Raw genomic sequence first — 18,740 nt, forward strand, 5'->3', positions numbered from 1 at the left:
GGCCATCATGCGCCCCGCCCACCTGTCGAGGAATGCGAGGGCTTCTGGCGAGGTGTCCCCGATGTCCGGACCCACAAGGTGGCCCTTCGCCGGCCAAAAGAGGAGCAGGTGCCGCAAAGCACCGTAGTCGCGCGCCAGCTCGTCCGCATGCACCAGACCGGTGGCCTCCAGCTCTGCGTGTGCAGGCGTCAGCGCATGAGCCCCGCGGCAGACGTGGCAGCGCTACCATCTTACCACCAGAGCTCTAGTCAACGCTTGCACCCTACGTCGCCTAGCTGCGCTAGCTGAAGTCCGCTCACAGATAGGTGCTTTTGCTCTGTTCATGTAGATGCTATGCGAATGGGAAAATAAAGGGTCGTTGTTTCTGGCTAAAATATCACCTTCTGGCTGAATATTGTAACCAAAGCCACGCCATTCGAAGGGACAGCCAGTGCGGCTGTCCCTTCCTAACTCAGATTGTCACGTGGGCTCTCCCGTGGCATCACATGTCTCCGGCGTATATGCAAGACCTATAGAGACAGTCCACAGCGCCCGAGCGGCATGGTTTTGGTTACAATACTGATCTCGTGGTCTCCGGTAGACTTTGACAAGGCGCTCTGACACAGCGATGCACTTGAGCCGGGAAAATTGGCTGTCTTCAACTTGCAGCAAGTGAGAATATAGGTAGTTCTGGTTATCCACTATACGTGCAATGTTTATATTTTGTTCTTAGTGAAATGACGGCTGCCTGGCTTCACTTTTGGGTCATCGCCTTCACTACAAAAGTACTTTCTTTCTTTCTTAAAGTCCTAAGCTGGACCAACTGGAACTCGGGTTGCGGCCACTCTTTCATTACTGCACTAGCAAGTGGTTACCGGAATACACGTCAGGAGGAGTTTTTTTTTTACTCTGTAAAGCAACCTCTAAATGAAGATCTGTTGTCAATGTTACAGGATACATACGAACGACAAGAGACGCAGCTCTGGCGCCGTGCCCATTCGCTGGGATTGAGCAAACTAAGGCATCAAGATGAAATCAGACGCGTACGTGTTTCCTCGCTTTTCCATGACCGTTAGATCGAACGGAAACACAAAGAACAGAATTGGCCCTTGATTCCAATGACTAAGAATCTGCACGTTGATCTGAGAACATAAAACTAGGTAGCCAGCCGCTGAAGCTACATGCGACGGGATCAAGGATGGGAGCACACGAGATTTCGTAGCCGGCGTTGGCCGCACGTACCGCTTCCGAGCTGCCAGTGCACTTTGAGCTTGAGCAGGTCGCTGAACCGCAGCAGACGCACGGCGTTTGACGAATCCCAGGCCCCGCTGCGCCGGTTCAGCCCGTTAAGACTGAACAGAAGCTCCCAGCCGACAGCATTCACGAACGTGTTCAGACGAATCCAGTCGTCGCCTGGGGATAACAAAATCTGGTGTGTAGGGAACCGGGAAGGCTCGCGTACCTAATTCACGCGATTGCCTGCTTGTCCTATTGGAAACGTAACGGTAATTATTCAGCCAGCGGGGAACTTGACGCTATCATTTCGTGTCTTCCACGAAAACAAAAGTAGGCCACAAGGGAAGCTCGAGTTAAAGAAAACTAACGGAAAGCCAAGCGCCTGTCAGGTGCTAAAAATTCAACACAACGACCTACATGTGTCCGTATGCGACTGCAGAAGTGATCTTTGACAGGGGCTGGACACGTCGATTGCGACGAGCTGCATCCATGTTCCCTATGTCCTGTCGCTTTCTGTACACCTGTCTGAGGGACAGAAGGCACGCAGTTTGTAATAATAGTGAGAATTTTGCCATTCCTAAAAAGGGTACTTGTTGTGAGTGAGCTCGCATTCACTTGCGTTTTATGACGGACAAATTTTGTACGTTAGCAAATGACAGTTGTGCTCATTTGACGACTGCACCACATTATTGAATTCTTTTTTTTCTTTTTGTACCCTGTGCATTTAGACAGCTGAATGTTTCTTCCCTTCTGTCACTTGCGCTCGGCGCATGAAAGCTGATATATAGCATTGCGTCCGTGTTCTCCTCGTGTGTACCATCTTGTCCTTTTTTTCTCATCTATGTCAATCAGCAGTTAGCTGACATTTTCACACTGCTGCTCCTAGTTACATTTTAGCATTTCTTTCTGACAACGGCACCAAGATATCTTGCCACGCAGGGACACCATCCTGCGACTCTATCTAATACGCGCAAGGCTCAAGTACGGGCCCGGCGAATTTTGTTAGACTTTTCCGATTTGGCACTCGTTCTGAAGCGAGACGCTTTTGCCGTTTCGCGTTCTGAAGCGAGACGCTTTTGCCATTTCGCGTTCTGAAGCGAGACGCTTTTGCCGTTTCGCGTTGTGAAGCGAGACGCTTTTGCCTTTTCGCGTTCTGAAGCGAGACGCTTTTGCCGTTTCGCGTTCTGAAGCGAGACGCTTTTGCCTTTTCGCGTTCTGAAGCGAGACGCTTTTACCGTTTCGCGTTCTGAAGCGAGACGCTTTTGCCGTTTCGCGTTCTGAAGCGAGACGCTTTTGCCATTTCGCGTTCTGAAGCGAGACGCTTTTGCCGTTTCGCGTTCTGAAGCGAGACGCTTTTGCCGTTTTGAGTGCTCCCCCACTGCTAGCGCACCCATCTGCGGCGCATGCGCCCTTCGCGTGCATACCGTGCATGACGAGGGGCCCCTTGTACTCCGGGTAGAGCAGGTTATTCTGCCAGTCGCGCACAGGGTCCGGCGCGGTGCGGTTCTTCTCGGTGAACAGCAGCAGGTTGCTCGTGGTGCCGCCCACACGGAGCAGGCTCGGTGCCAGCGACCGACACAGCGCCAGCAGGCGAGGGTTCCTGCAACGTGAAAACAGCACGCGTAACTTCGGACGTTGCGTATGGGGTGTACACGTCACTGCTAGAGCGCAGGTTCTCTCCGAGTAAGAAATGTTTATGTCGGAGGACGTGCTTTTCTGTACCTCGGGCGTAGAAAGACATTGCAAGAGCCGGAAATACGCCGCGACTACCACGTTCTAAACGGTACCTATTGCGCACGGCGCAAATGTACGCGCATTTGTGCACGCGACTTGCTTTTCCTGTTTTGTCCAGTAGTTATGTGCAGTACATCATGTGCAAAACATTGCGGTTATGCATGTCCGGCTCTTGAAATCACGTCAATCGTTGGGGCGGGGAGGGGCGCAGTGCACAAAGACATGATTGGCCCCTGCTACTCCACGGAGGTTGTGCACCCTGCATCAACGTGAAGAACATCCGTCCCCTTCAGCCTATTGTAAAAATTTGCGTACGCGACATAGTTTCTGCGATTTCTGTTCTTCGTTTTAGTTCACCGCGCTTAGTATCGATACAGACGACCAATTTGGTGATGATGATGCAGAATAACTATTGATTTTTTTAAGTGTTCACAATGGTTGCACTCAGTGACTAACTTGTTCATGTTCGCGTTTTAACGGCAAACGCGACATGAATGATTCTGTAATAAATACATACTTAATTATTCTTTCAATAAGACTACTGTTAGAAGTGACCCTTCTTTTTATTCTTACCGCTCAAGACTGGAACTTTCTTGTCCACGATCCTATATGTATAATATCGAATGCCGCCTTCTTTCGCGCTTTAAAGGAATAAAACACTGTTGTTACTAATTAACTTGATAGATTACGCTTGCAATGCTGTAATGCATCTTAAAAGGCGATTCAGGCCCCAGCTAAATAATTAAATAAGAAGAAAATGTAGGAAGCAACAGCCTACTGCGTTCATTTTACTGCAGTGGAGTGCACAGCGCCTTGTAATAAAATTATGTGACTGACACATTAATCGTCAGGTATACACATACTCTGACACACGTACATACACAATATATCATCATCATCAGCCTGGTTTTATATATATATATATATATATATATATATATATATATATATATATATATATATATATATATATATATATATATATTGTGAGACGAGGTTTAGGCAGCCAATCTCTTCTTTATTCTCCCGAGACAGAGCCCCACCACCAGGCCCCAAAACGGTGATGATGAGTATGTACAGGTGAGAATATGAAGCGTATGAATAATGCTCACACTAATTTCCCCGCATGCGCAAGCGGCCAGCCAGGCCGCGACTTAGCCAGGAGGGGAACGCCGAACGAATCGTTTTAGGCGCGAAACGTGAACGATCTCCGAACCACGACAACGATGGTCGGAAGAAACGTCTACGGGAGTAACGCGATAGTTCACGGGGGATGTTTGTTCGTTAATAATATAGGGTCCAAGAAAGCGGGATTCAAACTTCTCGCACAAACCGGGTGCACGAATAGGCGTCCAAAGAAGCACTTCCTCTCCGGGACGAAAGGAGACGTCGCGACGAGAGATGTCGTAACGTTGCTTGCGATCTAGCTGACTGACTTCTGTGTTGAAACGAGCACGTTGACGGCATTCCTCAAGTCTCGAAACGAACTGTTCGGGTGTACTGTCTGAGGTGTTAGTTGGAGCATTGAAGAAAGCGGCGTCGATGGTGAATGTCGGTGAACGGCCGAAAACTAGGTAGAAAGGTGAGTATCCCGTAGTTCGTTGGATAGCGGTGTTGTGAGCAAAAGTCACGAAAGGTAAAAGTTTGTCCCAATTGTCGTGGTTTGGCCCGATATACATCGATATCATATCTATTAGTGTGCGATGAAATCGCTCGGTTAAGCCATTTGTTTGTGGGTGATATGCGGATGTCGTCTTATGAACTGTGCCACAAGCTCCGAGTACTTCTGCGAGCATTGTTGACATGAAAGTCTTGCCGCGGTCGCTTAACAGTACACGAGGGGCACCATGGCGCAGCACAATGGCATCTAGAAAGAAGGTGGCGACGTCGGAGGCTGAACTAGAGCGTAGAGGAGCGGTCTCTGCGTAACGTGTGAGCTGGTCAACAGCTGTCACGACCCATCGATGACCCGCTTGCGTTATGGGCAAAGGGCCGACTAGGTCTATCCCAACGATGGCAAACGGTGTCTCGGGACATGGGATGGGCTGTAAAAGCCCAGCAGGAGGCGAAGTCGGTCGTTTCCGCCGTTGACACTGAACGCAAGAAGCGTCGTACTTGGCCACAAAGGTAGACATGCCTGGCCAAAAGAAACGGCTCCTAACGCGGTGGTATGTTTTGTGGAATCCCAAATGGCCAGCAGATGGGTCGTCGTGCAAGGCTTCAAGGACTTGTGTGCGCATCGAGCGTGGAAGAATAGGTACCCAGCTGTGTCCGTCGGAGTTGTATATGTAGCGGTACAGCACATCGTTGTCAAGCTTAAATAGTCGCAGTTGTCGGCGTAATCTGGCATTTGGTGCAGATGTAGTTCCGCACAGGCGTTGGATGATGCTGTCGCAGTAGGGGTCAGAACGTTGACACGAGGCGAGGTGAGAGAGGCGATTGGAAGATAACGTGTCAGTAACCGTGAGAGGTAATAACGGTAATAACGGGAGTGACGACTTAGTCTCATCATCAAGTGGCGAGCAATGGAGAGGTGTACTCGAAGCTAATAATGGCAGTGGGCAGCGAGAGAGAGCGTCGGCATCTTGATGCTTTTTCCCAGACTTGTAGACAACGTCAAAGTCGTACTCTTGTAAGCGTACCACCCAGCGACCAAGTCGTCCGGACAAATTTTTGATTGACGACAACCAGCATAAGGCGTGGTGGTCGGTTATGACCGTGAAATGGCGTCCGTAAAGATATGGTCGAAATTTTTGGATCGCCCAAACTACTGCGAGACATTCCTGTTCTGTGATCGAGTAATTCATTTCGGCAGGTGTTAGTGCGCGACTGGCATAGGCAACAACTCTCTCTCGTGAGGTGGTATCCCGCTGTAAAAGTACAGCACCGATCCCATGGCCACTAGCGTCGGTGTGCAAGCAAGTTGGTGCGTTGTCATCGAAGTGACAGAGGACAGGGTCGCTGGTTAATGCCTGCTTGAGGGCTTGGAAAGAAAGTTCGCATTCATCTGTCCAAGGGAAAGCAGTGCCCGACGTGAGCAACTTGTGTAGCGGCGACGCCATGGCTGCAAAATGACTGATGAAGCGACGGAAGTAGGATGCCAGGCCTAAGAAACTTCTTAATTGCTTTTGATTTTCAGGGCGAGGGAAGCGATGCACGGCAGCAACCTTTTCGGGATCTGGTCGAATGCCATCTTTGCTGATAAGATGGCCCAATACTTTGATGTTCTTTCTGGCAAAATGGCATTTCTTTGTGTTGAGTTGGAGGCCAGCGTTGGAAATGCAAGTGAAAACTTCGTCCAAGCGCTCAAGGTGCTGACTAAAAGTTGTAGAAAAAATAACGATGTCATCTAAATAGCACAGACAGGTCTTCCACTTAAGGCCACGTAAAACTGTGTCGATCATGCGTTCAAATGTTGCAGGGGCATTACATAAACCGAACGGCATGACGTTGAACTCGTAAAGTCCGTCTGGCGTTGCAAAGACTGTCTTGTCCTTGTCCGCTTCGTGCATGGGGATTTGCCAGTATCCGGATCGGAGGTCTAGACTAGAGAAATATTCCGCACCCTGGAGGGAGTCAATGGCATCGTCAATTCTTGGCATCGGATATACGTCTTTGCGCGTGATCTTATTAAGGGCTCGATAATCGACGCAGAATCGTACGGAGCCGTCTTTCTTGCGAACCAGCACGACAGGAGACGACCAAGAACTGGAGGATGGCCGAATGATGTCTCTTTTGAGCATGTCATCAACGTTATCCGCAATGATTTTCCGTTCTGCGGAAGACACGCGATACGGGCGGCGGCGTACAACCGAACTGCCTTCGGTTTCGATGCGATGTACTGCGACGGAAGTGCGCCCCAGAAGCTTGGAGTGGACGTCAAATAAGGCTCTGTGTTTGTGCAGTAGTGCCAGAAGGTCTTCTTTCTGCGTAGTGGTCAAATCGGGATTTATCGCGGCCGTTAAAGCAGCGGCAGCAGTGTGATAATCAGTTGTGGTAGACAAAGGTGGTGATTCGGTGTGAAGCGGTACCAGCGAAAGAGGTTCGGTGTCAGTAAAGCATGTCACAGTAGAGCCCTGGGAGAGCACAACTGGGGAAGAAGTAGGGTTATGAACAGCGACTGAGGCTCTACCGTCCTGAAACCGTACTAGGCTAGGAGCAAGGCTAAGCCCACCAGAAATGCAGTAACCACTCGGTGCAAGGAACACATCACCATTAATAATAGTGTCGGAAGTCAGCGTCAGAATATGCTCAGTGCCCGCGGGAATGAAACAGTCGGTAGACGTGACAAAACGCAGGCTGTGATCATTGACAGAGGACGAAGATTCAGTGTCTGTCATATGAATAGTTCGCTGACGGCAAGAGATTAAAGCTGAGGCGGAGGACAGGAAGTCCCATCCCAAAATCATCGCGTAAGTGCACGAAGACAGCACGACGAACTGAATGTGGTGGAGGATGCCATCAATGAAAACGCGCGCAGTGCAAACACTGGAGGGCTGAACAAGAACTGCATTAGCACAACGAAGGGGAGGGCCATTATACGGTGTCTTCACTTTTCGCAATCGAGAACACAAGTCAGCACTAATAACGGAAAGCGATGCACCTGTGTCAACCAAGGCTTCGATTCGGACACCTTCAACAAACACCAAAAGTACATTTGACGGGCGCTCCGGAGGCGTTTCACGTTGTCCAAAAGATGCAGCTTTCCCTCCTGAAGCTGCACCATTTAGTTTTCCGGGCGGTGATCGGATGACGAAGTAGCCGGTCGTAGAGGGGAAGAAGAGCGCCGCATCGGTGATGGAGAGCGACGACGCGTGAAACGCGATGAACTGGCAGTGTTGAAGTCCTGTGGAGATGGGGAACGTGGTGGATAATAAACGTAGTCAGAACGCCGACGTCGTGGTACAGGGCCAGAAAACTGATCCCTTTCAAAGCCGTCATAGCCATGTCTTTCATCTTGCTGACGGCGTCGGCAAAACCTGGAAATGTGGCCACGGATGCCGCAGTAGTAACAAACCGGTCGAGGTGGGCTCCATGCGTTATAAGACGGGACAGGCGATGGTCTTGCAGTGATAGGATTCAGGGACATGTGCGGTGCAGGTGCCTGTTGTGGTGGCTGCTGGGGGAGTGGCGCTATAGAGGCAACCTGAGCGTACGTTGGCGTATGGATAGGGTGCGGGCTCGTGATTTGCGGGCAGGTCACGGCAGCTAGCTCTTCCCTCACGATATGGCGTAGGCCGCCACCAGAAGGCGTCAGATGGACCTCAGGAGGGTTTGACGAAGCTTGGGCGTGCAGTTCCTCACAGATGATGGAGCGGATCAAAGCACGTAGCTCGCTGTCGTTGGACGCCTTGAAATCAGATGTGTCAGGGTGTAAGCGGAGCATATGAAGGTCATCGAGACGCTGACACGTACTGATGATGTCGGCGACGGTAGTGGGATTCAGCACTACAAGAGCATTGAATGCCGCAGTCCCAATACCCTTGAGCAGGTGGCGTACACGGTCACTCTCTGCCATCGAGGTGTTCACGCGGCGGCAGAGGGCGAGGACGTCCTCTATGTACGAAGTGTAGGACTCGCCTGAGTGCTGTACACGCTCAGCAAGCTTCTTCTTAGCGATATCGGAGCGGACAGACGAGTTTGCGAAAATCTGGCGTAGCTGGTTTTTAAAGATGCTCCAGTTGACCAAATCGAGCTCATGATTGTAAAACCATGTTTTCGCAACTCCGGTTAGGTAGAAGGCGACGTGAGCAAGTTTTGCTGATTCGTTCCAGTGGTTAAAGTCACTCACGCGCTCGTATAGCTCCAACCAGTCTTCAACGTCGTCACCTGGAAGCCCAGCAAATACCGGTGGATCCTTCTGAGGGGTGGTGACTGTCCAAGAAGGGGTTCTCACAGGAGTCGGCAAGGTGGATGTCGTGGTACTGGTCTGCTGGTCTTGCGACATGGTCGAGTGCAGTTGGTAGAGGCGGCGACCCGAGCGGAGCTCCAGGGATGTAGCGTAGGTGAAGCTGGAGAGAGACCGGGAGCGAGAGGGCGAAGGGACCGGACAGCACACTCCACCACTTGTGAGACGAGGTTTAGGCAGCCAGTCTCTTCTTTATTCTCCCGAGACAGAGCCCCACCACCAGGCCCCAAAACGGTGATGATGAGTATGTACAGGTGAGAATATGAAGCGTATGAATAATGCTCACAATATATATATATATATATATATATATATATATATATATATATATATATATATATATATATATATACATACATATACGTATATATATATATATAACACGTGTACTTGTTTGTCTTTATCGGGCGACACGTTTTACAGCCTAACAAATGTTATCGCACAGCGCAGGACGCGCCTGCATGTATCGGAAGTTTCTGGAATGTTATCGATGCTTCTATCCGCTGTCTTTGACCGAACCTTGTGTAATCGCATCGCATGTGTGCGCGACGCGAATAATGTCGAACTTTGTGGAAGACGCGCGGGTCCCAGCGATTACTCTGGAACATTCGACGACTGATGTATAAAAGCCGACGCGCTTGACCCGCTGGGCAGATTTTCGACGATCGCCGAACGTGTTCGCCGCCATCGTTGAGCTATAAGTGTAGCCTGTTGTTGTGGGCACAGGTTCGCCCAATAAAAATTAGTTTTGTCTTTCATAGTATTGCTACTGTGTTCTTCAACGTCACCACCACGTGACAATATATATATATATATATATATATATATATATATATATCGCCCACACCTGCTACCAGAGGGCAGCAAAGCGCAAAGGACAAGTCATCTTGCATGTGGCAAACCTAGTAGTAATTTTATTTCCACGTCATGTAACGATACTGATGTTTTGCCAACACTAGCTAGCTTGACCCCTGACATGAATATGGTATGCCTCTAGCAGTTCCCGCATGGTTTTATCTTTACTTCTGCCCATGATGCTCACCTCAGGAAAAGTGGCTCACGGCAGCACGACCTTGAATTCGCGGGAAGGTGCGCTCTCGTATCTTTTTTTTTTAATTGTTGGCGTGTTTCTTCATTCGCCCGTTCACACAATGCCCGGTCTGCCCGACGTAGATTTTTCTGCCGCTTAGCGGTAGCTGGTATACCGAATCAGTGGAACACTGCACATATATGTTTTGCGTGCTTGGCTTTGTATGTTTGCACAGCACATCCAATGATTCGAGGGCACAAGCGAGCCATATTATTCGGGGCGGAAGGCACAACAGGAACTGCACCTGTTAGCTCCACCTGTGAGCCTCCGGTCGTGGCTCACCTTGTGGAAATAAGGTGTCACTTGCGTCTTTCTTCGACAATCCTGCTCAACTCCCTCACTCACCTTGCGATTAATGCGGCATTTGAGCTTCTGCAGCAAGGTTTCTGCCACCCAAGTCATAATCGAAAGAGCGTATCCGGCCCTTAAAAGCTGGTGAACCCGATGCTAAAAACGGGGCTCGAGCTGGTGGGCACACGAGCTTCTAAGCGCAAACTCTAGGCAGAGATAGGCCATTGCCGTAGCTTCAGAAGAACTTCAGTTTGGCCTAGTTGGTGTTTACTGCATATCATACTGACCGCAAATAAAAACGGGGACAGCGGAAGAGAACACTGAAAGTTACACTTGAAAGTTACCTCCCGTGTAGTTTTTGTGTTCTCTTCCGCTGTCGCCGTCTTTATTTGCGGTCAGTATGATATGCATTGCCGTAGCGTTTAAAAAGATTCAAAGCATTGTTAATTTCGTCGTGACTAGTTAAAGAATGTTGTTGGTTTATTGTAATTTAAAAAATCGTCCACGTATCTAACAAATTTTAACACACGTGTCCGCTTAAGGCTGTCGCCAAGGGTTATGTCCATTTCAGAAAGAAATAAGTCGCATAATAAAGATGATAAAAGTGCTACTGAGATAAGCGTCCAGTAAAGAGAAGAAATTTTCAGCGCTCAGACCAACAGCATTCTGAAACTCGATTTCATCTCAGTCATCAAACGTGTCTCTACAGAACAGCAAACAAATCACGGTGCGACCCTCCGTGATTGCTTAGTGGCTATGGTGTTGGGCTGCTAAGCACGAGGTCGCGGCACCGAATCCCGGCCACGGCGGTCGCATTTCGACGGGGGCGAAATGGGAAAACTCCCGTGTACTTTGATTTAAGTGCACGTTAAAGAACCCCAGGTAGTCCAATTTTCCGGTGTCCCCCACTACGGCGTGCTTCATAATCAGGTCATGGTTTTCGCATATAAAACCCCATAATATTGCTGCGGAAGGATAAAAGAAGAGGAAGGAACAAGAAGATCGCGAGACGCTGGCTGCTGCGTGTTGTTGCTGGTCAGCCATCTTAGCTACACTGACTCCGCTTGTGTGTATATTGTAAATACAGTCTTTCTATATACTCGAAACATCCCCATAACCATTTTTTTAAGCTTCCGGTGCGTATAGAATAAAGGCTTGGAATTGAGTTTTCCTAAAACATCAAGCGATTAATAAGCTATCAATCGAACTGCTGCTTTTCAAAGACGAAGTACAAGGTTAGCTCGTCGGCGTTCCTTTATGTGTGGCCTTGGATCGCCTGTAGAGCTTAGTGTACGAGACGTGTGCCGCGGTTAATTAGAGCACGAAGCCGAAAGCATGTCAGTAAAATTCCGAGATCGTGCGTGGCGTGTCGAAATAACAAACGGGACTTAAAGATATCTTTCCCTCCTGAGATGGTTCTGTTGTCTGATTTGCTATGGACACTCCGAGAATATCGTTGGCCGTCGATAAAAGAGCAGCGACACTTAAGTTGTTATATAGTTTCCGAAAACTCGCAATTATTTGATGCGGCTCAAGTGCCGGTGGGCCCTTCCTAAATAAATGGGGGATGACTAAACGTCAGCGAACGCGATGACTTGCAAGCACGCACACGAAAGACGATTTACTTGTTTCGCGAAGCCAGAGTAAAAACAGCATGGAGCTATAAAGCTTCCCGTTAGGAGCAATCGGCTGTGTCTTACCCACACGTAAAGACAAAAAAAAAGTCACGCGCAGCTCACAACACCCACGACGGCGAGGACGGAGCGCCGAGAGGGACCACTCACTCGAGGTCGAGCTCGAGCCAGTCCCACGACCGGCGGAAGAGCGCGGCGTCCAGGTTGAACGAGACGAAGCGCTCGTCCACGATGTGCGCCGGCGCGCCCAGGTCCACGGAGAAGTTGCACACGCGGCGGGCACCCTGGACGCTCTCGCCGGACGGCAGCCACGGGGCGTCCTGAGCATGTCGAAAGTTGGCCCATCGTTCCAGTCATTCGGCCGTTCTCCTTGAGAATCTGCCGTCATCACTTATCCTTGGAGCTCGAAGCTTGGCAGACCACAGCGCGCTCATTCGAGCTGGCCGTGCCCTAACTTACTGTCTTTAACTAATTGCACTACCGAATTGCGGCAGATACTCAGGAAATGCTCGAAGAAATATGCTTGGGGAATTGTAGCCCCGAGGCAACATATTCTAAGGGCGTTAATTCGGAGGCTGTCACGTACCAGCTCCTTGATGTTCATTTCAAAAGTGTTCTGCGAAATGCCTCGATGCTCTATACTGAAATTTGCCCTTCTTTACATAAAATAGATGTTTTGTATATAAAAAAAGACTATAGGAGGGACGACGTTGCAGTCTGCTGCAACTTTGACGAGGCTTATGGATACTGATGCTAACTTAATGTTTTGTTGCAAGCTGGACATGCCTTAAGGAATAGTCGACTTTAATTCAGAAATAGCTATATGTACCCTAATGATATAGCATAGAAAGTTAACTAGTGACGCAAATGATGTCCGCCTCTTCCAGTAATCCACCTCAAATAGCAAAAGTGTGCTGCAGGCACGTACCCAGGATTTTTTTTCGGGGGGGGGGGGGGGCCCACCACCTCCATCATCATCATCATCATCATCATCATCATCATCATGTTTTATGTCCACTGCAGGACGAAGGCCTCTCCCTGCAACCTCCAATTACGCCTGTCCTGCCGCCAACCGATTCCAATTAGCACCCGCGAATTTCCTAATTTCAGCGCACCATCTATAGTTTTCTGCCGTCTTCTACTACGCTTCCCTTCTCTTGGTACCCATTCTGTAACCCTAATGGTCCAACGGTTATCTAACCGGCGCATTACATGACCTGCCCTGCTACATTTTGTCCTCTTGATGTCAATTAGAATATCGTCTATACCCGTTCGCTCTCTGATCCAAACCGCTCTCTTTCTCTCTCTTAACGTTATGCCTAGCAATCTTCGTTCGATCGCTCTTTGCGCGGTTCTTAACTTTATCTCAAGTCTCTGGCCCATATGTCAGCACTGGCAAAATGCACTGAGTGCACACCTTACTTTTAAATAATAATGGTAAGCTTCCAGTCAGGAGCTGGCAACGTCTGCCGTATGCGATCCAACCTATTTTTATTCTTCTGTGAATTTCCTTCGCATGATCAGGGTTCCCTGTGATTAATTGACATAGGTAAACGAACTCCTTCACAGTCTCTAGTGGCCGATTGGCGATCCTGATCTCTTGTTCCTTTGCCCGACTATTTATCATTATCTTCACCTTCTGCATAATAATATTCAACCCCACTCTGACACTCTCTCAGTTAAGGTCTCCAATCATTGTTGTAACTTGTCTGCACCGTTGTTGAATAGAACAATGTCATCGGCAAACCGAAAGTTGCTGAGATACTTGCCGTCGATCTTTACTCCTAAGCCTTTCCAGTTTAATAGCTTGAATTCTTCTAAGCACACAGTGAACAGCTTTGGAGAAATTGTGCCTCCCTGTATGACCCCTTTCTCTATAGGTATCTCCCTGCTTTTCTTATGTAGAATTAAGGTAGCTGTAGAATCTCTGTAGATATTCTTACGCGAAGGAAAAGTCAGTGAGACGAGAAACTATTTACAGATTATATTTACAAGAACGGTTGCAGCGCGCTGACCGGTTAGATTCACAGCGCGAGCCCAGTTCGTTCTTCCACCTCTTTTCTGGAGTGATGGCGCCCACGCGCCTCGTTAAAACAAACAAATACCACACGCATGTAGCAATATTTTCCAAGCTTTTTACGTCAGCGTTCTGGACTCCTTGACTACGTAGTGCTTCTATGACTGCTGGTATCTCTACTGAATCAAATGCCTTTTCGTAATCTATATAAGCCACGTAGAGAGGCTTATTGTACTCTGCGGATTTCGCAATAACCTGAGTGATGATATGGATGTGATCTATTATAAGGTATCTCTTCCTGAAGCCAGCCTGTTCCCTTGGTTGACAACTCTAGCCCTTATTCTATTGGAGTTTATTTTGGTAAATATTTTATATAACACTGGGAGCAAGCTAATGGCCCTATAATTTTTCAGTTCTTTAACGTCTCCTTTTTTTGGATTAGTATAATGTCTGCATTCTTCCAGTCTTCTGGGTCCCTTGCAGTCGATAGACACTTCGTATAAAGAGCCGCCAGTTTTCCAAGCATTATGTTTCCTCCATCATTGATTAAATCGACTGTTATTCCACCTTCTCCTCCCGCTCTTCATCGTTTCATTTCTTGAAGGGCCCTTCTGACCTCATCGCTAGTTATAGGAGAGCTTCTGTATCCTGTTCACTACTGTTTCTAAGTGAGGTATCGTGACTCCTCTTAGTACTGTGTACAGGTCAGCTTAGATTTTTTCCGCTGCTTTTACTATATCTTCGAGATTGCTGATGATATTATCCTTTAGTGTGTACATCATGGTTTGTCCCAAGCCAGGTTTCTTTTTTACTGATTTCAGGCTGCGTTCATTTCTTACGGCTTCTTCAGTCTTTCTCATGTTATAGTTTCGAATATCAGTTATTTTCGCCTTGTTGATCAGTTTTGACAGCTCCGCGAATTGCGTAACGCTGTGCGGCCGCCAGTCCCACACAACCGCGTAGAGCGCAGGACTCTGCGATTCTAGATGTACTGCGCTCACCGCGAAAGGTTAGAAAAACACCCACATAAGCACAGCAGAGAAGTGGCTACGTGAGGCGGTTCGGCCGTTAACTTTAGAAGCGTCATTCAAAGCAAGTAATTGTTCTCCACTTCCGGCAGCGTTTTCTCTACTTCCTTTTTAAATAAAAAGATGTTGATCCATAAATATTCTCATAAACAACGGTTAACTTTTTTTTATTATTCGCTTTTCCTTGCAGTTTGGTTGTTTCCTTGGCTCTCTCCCTTAGTAGATCGCTTCATTTCTCAACTCCTTGCGATTTTTGTTTCCAGTTGCCAATTTTGCACGAAAAGTGTTATACAATTAGGGAAAAACAGACGAGGTGACGGGTGACAGTCATCTTACTTATGGTTTTAAGAGTTATTGCAAGGTATCATGATAGACGCACTTTCGCATTATTTTGATTCCCACCTTATCTAACCCATATCACGTGTATATGGTTGCGGGCATCTGACAGCCTCGCGGCGAGCAGTAACTCAAGGAAATAATGAAGCAAAGGGAAAAGTTAAACGCAATTGGCGTATTCTCCGGCCGCAACTCGTTCCACGAGAGTACGGACCAGCTCAGTAACAACCGCATCCCTTTCCTGGTCCCAGGATCAGCCTAAACAAAGAAGGTTGAACTAACAAAAGCAACAGCTATGCGCGTGACGGTTGAATAGATGGTGACAACCGAACGCATATCGAGTTAATCGCACGGGTGCGGAATCTATGAGAAAAGTGTCCTTCACATTACAAGAGATGCCGAGAACTACCGCCATCTAAAAGGAGTGAAAAAGGCAGCATAATGCTGACCGATTAATAGCTGCCAGGTCTCAACATTGATCTGGCGGCGCTTTAGGAATGTGTGAGGAGTGGTGGCGTGGGTGGGGTGGGGGGGGGGTATGCCACTTGATTTCGGGGGGGGGGGGGGGGGGCCGGGCCCCCCCGGGCCCCTCCCCCCCTGGGTACGTGCCTGGTGTGCTGTCTGTCACGAGTACATTTTTTGTAAAGTTTCTAATTAAATCTCTGTGTACTTCACTCATGCTCTTCCGCTCAAGAGCAATAATAATGTCGCCCGGTCAGTGAAGCTCCGCATACAGACTGCCGCGGTCTCGCATTCTGGCATTGTCCGCTTAATAAGGTGACATATAGCTAGAAGCAGAACGGCAATCTACATAAACATTGGCAGATAGAAAATCACGGCCATGAAGACAAAACACAAGCAGGATACACGCACCTCACTTTCGTAATTCTCGTTTCATCTCTTTATTTTTATTTATTTTTGCTGCACGCGATGTATAGAACACCCAGCAATTCCAATGTGTGTGTTTTTTTTTAGTCGGGCGGAAGTAAACCGCAGCCCATTTAAAAAGGACACCTCGCCTATCACTCACCTTTTTCCTGACATTCACAAAGAGTAGATTATGTATATACAAGACGGGTAAGGGGTATAAAATATTGTTCACCTTCTTTTTTAGCGCGCTTCAAAAACGAGCTTAAGAACGGAAATATAACCCGCAGTTTTCTGGGAGTGCATGCGACGGCGTCTAACAACCATGCAGCTTCAGCTATACGAGCGACAATGCTTTCCTTGCGAACCTTCTCGCACTTATCTGACCAAGGCTGCTAGGTGCTGCGGCCATCTTACCGAAGATCCTTTACTTAAAAAACTCAGAGCCCTTCCACTCTGTGAAAAAGGATGACCAGCGAATGTGTGTATGTGGGCCCCTTAATGGCGAACTGCATCTCCGCCGTGGGTCCACCCGGCATTGCACTATATTTGGGATCGGCTCACACTACGGGGAGTGCTTAACGCCTGCTTCACCTTTGCTGCGGGTCGGCCCGGCATCGCACTAACTTCGGGATCGGCCCGTAAGTGGGGAGTGCTTAACACCTGCTTCACCTGTGCCGAGGGTCGGCCCGGTATTGCGCTATCTTCGGGATTGGCCCAGGTGTGGGGAGTTTTGTTCTACACACGGAAACGATCCTGGGGCAACTAGCTCATAACAGCTTCGCTGTAAGTCGCTGTAAAATTCTCTACGTCATTGCTTCTTAATGAAATAATAATTAATTAATTAATTCCGCCGACGAACGCGGGAGCAGCGGCACGAGTGCGTTCGCGCGGTAGCCAACGAGCCAGCTGTGGAAGACGACGACACCTGAGCCAATCCTGATAGTTTTGTGTCAACACACGGACAGGATCCCGGGGAAACTAACCTTTCACAGGTTCGCCGTAAAACAAGTGAATTACGCGCCCGATGGTGGGTTTGAACCTTGGGCCCCCAGCACAGCAGCAGCCTGATGCTCTAACCATTAGGGTATACAGTCGCTACAGTAGATTCCTGTTGTGCCGATAGCTATAGCTCTTTGAGAAGATCTACGCGTGTGTCACCTTGCGTACGGGTGCGCGAAAGCACATGCGCGCGTGCCAGTTACTTTTACGCGAAAGACGCAGGAACCAAATGGGAACATATTTGGCATTTGATTAACTAATTCACGAAAGCTTCGCTTCACATAGATTGCACGAAGTGCGTTGGATCTGCATTTTTTTTTACGAGACACAGGTCCTAAGTAGAACTTACTCCGCTCGAATTGAAAGCCGGAGTTGAATTCTACCGGACAACTTCATCCCTACGGTAAGTACCTGGTAGTAGCGTGCCGCGTTCGAAGGCGTCCACAGCACGGGCAGCACGTAGTAGAGGTAGAAGGCGTAGCAGGACACGCCCAGGGCTGCCAGACACAAGAGCAGGAGTGAGATGTGCCCCACCGCCTGCACCGTGCTAACGGCTGCCTCTTCTTCTGGCTTGCTGGCCTTGGAGGCGGACTTGCGGGCCGCCGAGGGCTGGCGGACACCCTTGGTCGACTCGCGGTGCGGCATGATCCTCGGTCGGCCTTCTTCTTCCAGTGCCGCCGCGCCCGAGCCCGAACCCCGTGCCGCTGCTTATGATGACGATGTGCCATCAAACCACGGCTCGTGCCCACTATTGTGGACGCTGAAGCTTCGCCTTTGAGAGTGGAACGCGATAGCATTCAAAGGTCCCTGGCTGTTTCTCAGGCTTCCCGGCAACTGCAGCTCAGGTAACCGCAAGGTTTAACGGGAAACACTGGCAGCGAACGCTATGCACGGAGAGCTCTCTGGTAGAACAACTTTTTCAGGCTTGTATTATTGTTTCGCACTTTTAATATTCAAGACCGGGAAGGTCTAACATAAAAGGTGTGCGGTGTTGGTGTTTTGTTTCGCGACATTTCTTTGTGGGATGTCATTCTCAAAATTCCGAGGAACAACTTTGTCAAGAATGTAGGACAACGTATGAGAAACAGTAGTGATAGGCTGGTGCGGCAATAAAACCCGCATATACCGCATGTCATATAGTAAGGCGTGGCATACGCACATACCTTAATATATACGCGGATTTTCATTCACGGGGACGCCTGCGCCGGATTTCAACGCGATAGCGTTGAGGCCCCGTGTCGCGGAAAATCCGGTTAAAGAGAAGGTTATCAAGACAAAATGATTCACAAAAATACACGTCCAGTTGGTTTCAAGTGCAAGAAAACATCCAAATACCAACGACAATGGCACATACCATCAACAGGGCTCGTTATGAAGAAAAACCAATCATTAAGGTGACATACAAGTCTGGCAGGTGTTCTGATCTGTCAGAAATTAAGGTGTTATTACGGCAACAGCTCTGTGAAGTGTACCGACCATTTCCGCAGGAACTGGTCTTCGTTTAGAGTCCACACAAACATACAGCTAGGCGTTTGCGCACGCAGCGTAGTAGCGGGTACATACCTCTCCATACCGGCCCCTGTGGCGCGGTAGCACATCGTTGACGCCACAATACAAA

General features: G+C 48.7%; 1 protein-coding gene across 1 annotated transcript in view; it reads right to left on the reverse strand.

The window, feature by feature from the left end:
- The window catches only part of LOC135908231 (heparanase-like), a 38,760-nt gene extending 20,918 nt beyond the window's left edge, over positions 1 to 17,842 (reverse strand). The window contains exons 1-5 of the mRNA XM_065439985.1: positions 17,534 to 17,842; positions 12,023 to 12,192; positions 2,640 to 2,815; positions 1,222 to 1,392; positions 23 to 173 (exon numbers count right to left, since the gene is read on the reverse strand). Coding sequence (XP_065296057.1) covers positions 23 to 173; positions 1,222 to 1,392; positions 2,640 to 2,815; positions 12,023 to 12,192; positions 17,534 to 17,767 — 902 coding nt within the window. The 5' untranslated portion in view covers positions 17,768 to 17,842. The remainder of the gene's footprint in view (positions 1 to 22; positions 174 to 1,221; positions 1,393 to 2,639; positions 2,816 to 12,022; positions 12,193 to 17,533) is intronic.
- Between the last annotated feature and the right edge of the window lie 898 nt (positions 17,843 to 18,740).

Source organism: Dermacentor albipictus, chromosome 2 (genome assembly GCF_038994185.2).
Source record: "Dermacentor albipictus isolate Rhodes 1998 colony chromosome 2, USDA_Dalb.pri_finalv2, whole genome shotgun sequence".
Lineage (NCBI taxonomy): Eukaryota > Metazoa > Arthropoda > Arachnida > Ixodida > Ixodidae > Dermacentor > Dermacentor albipictus.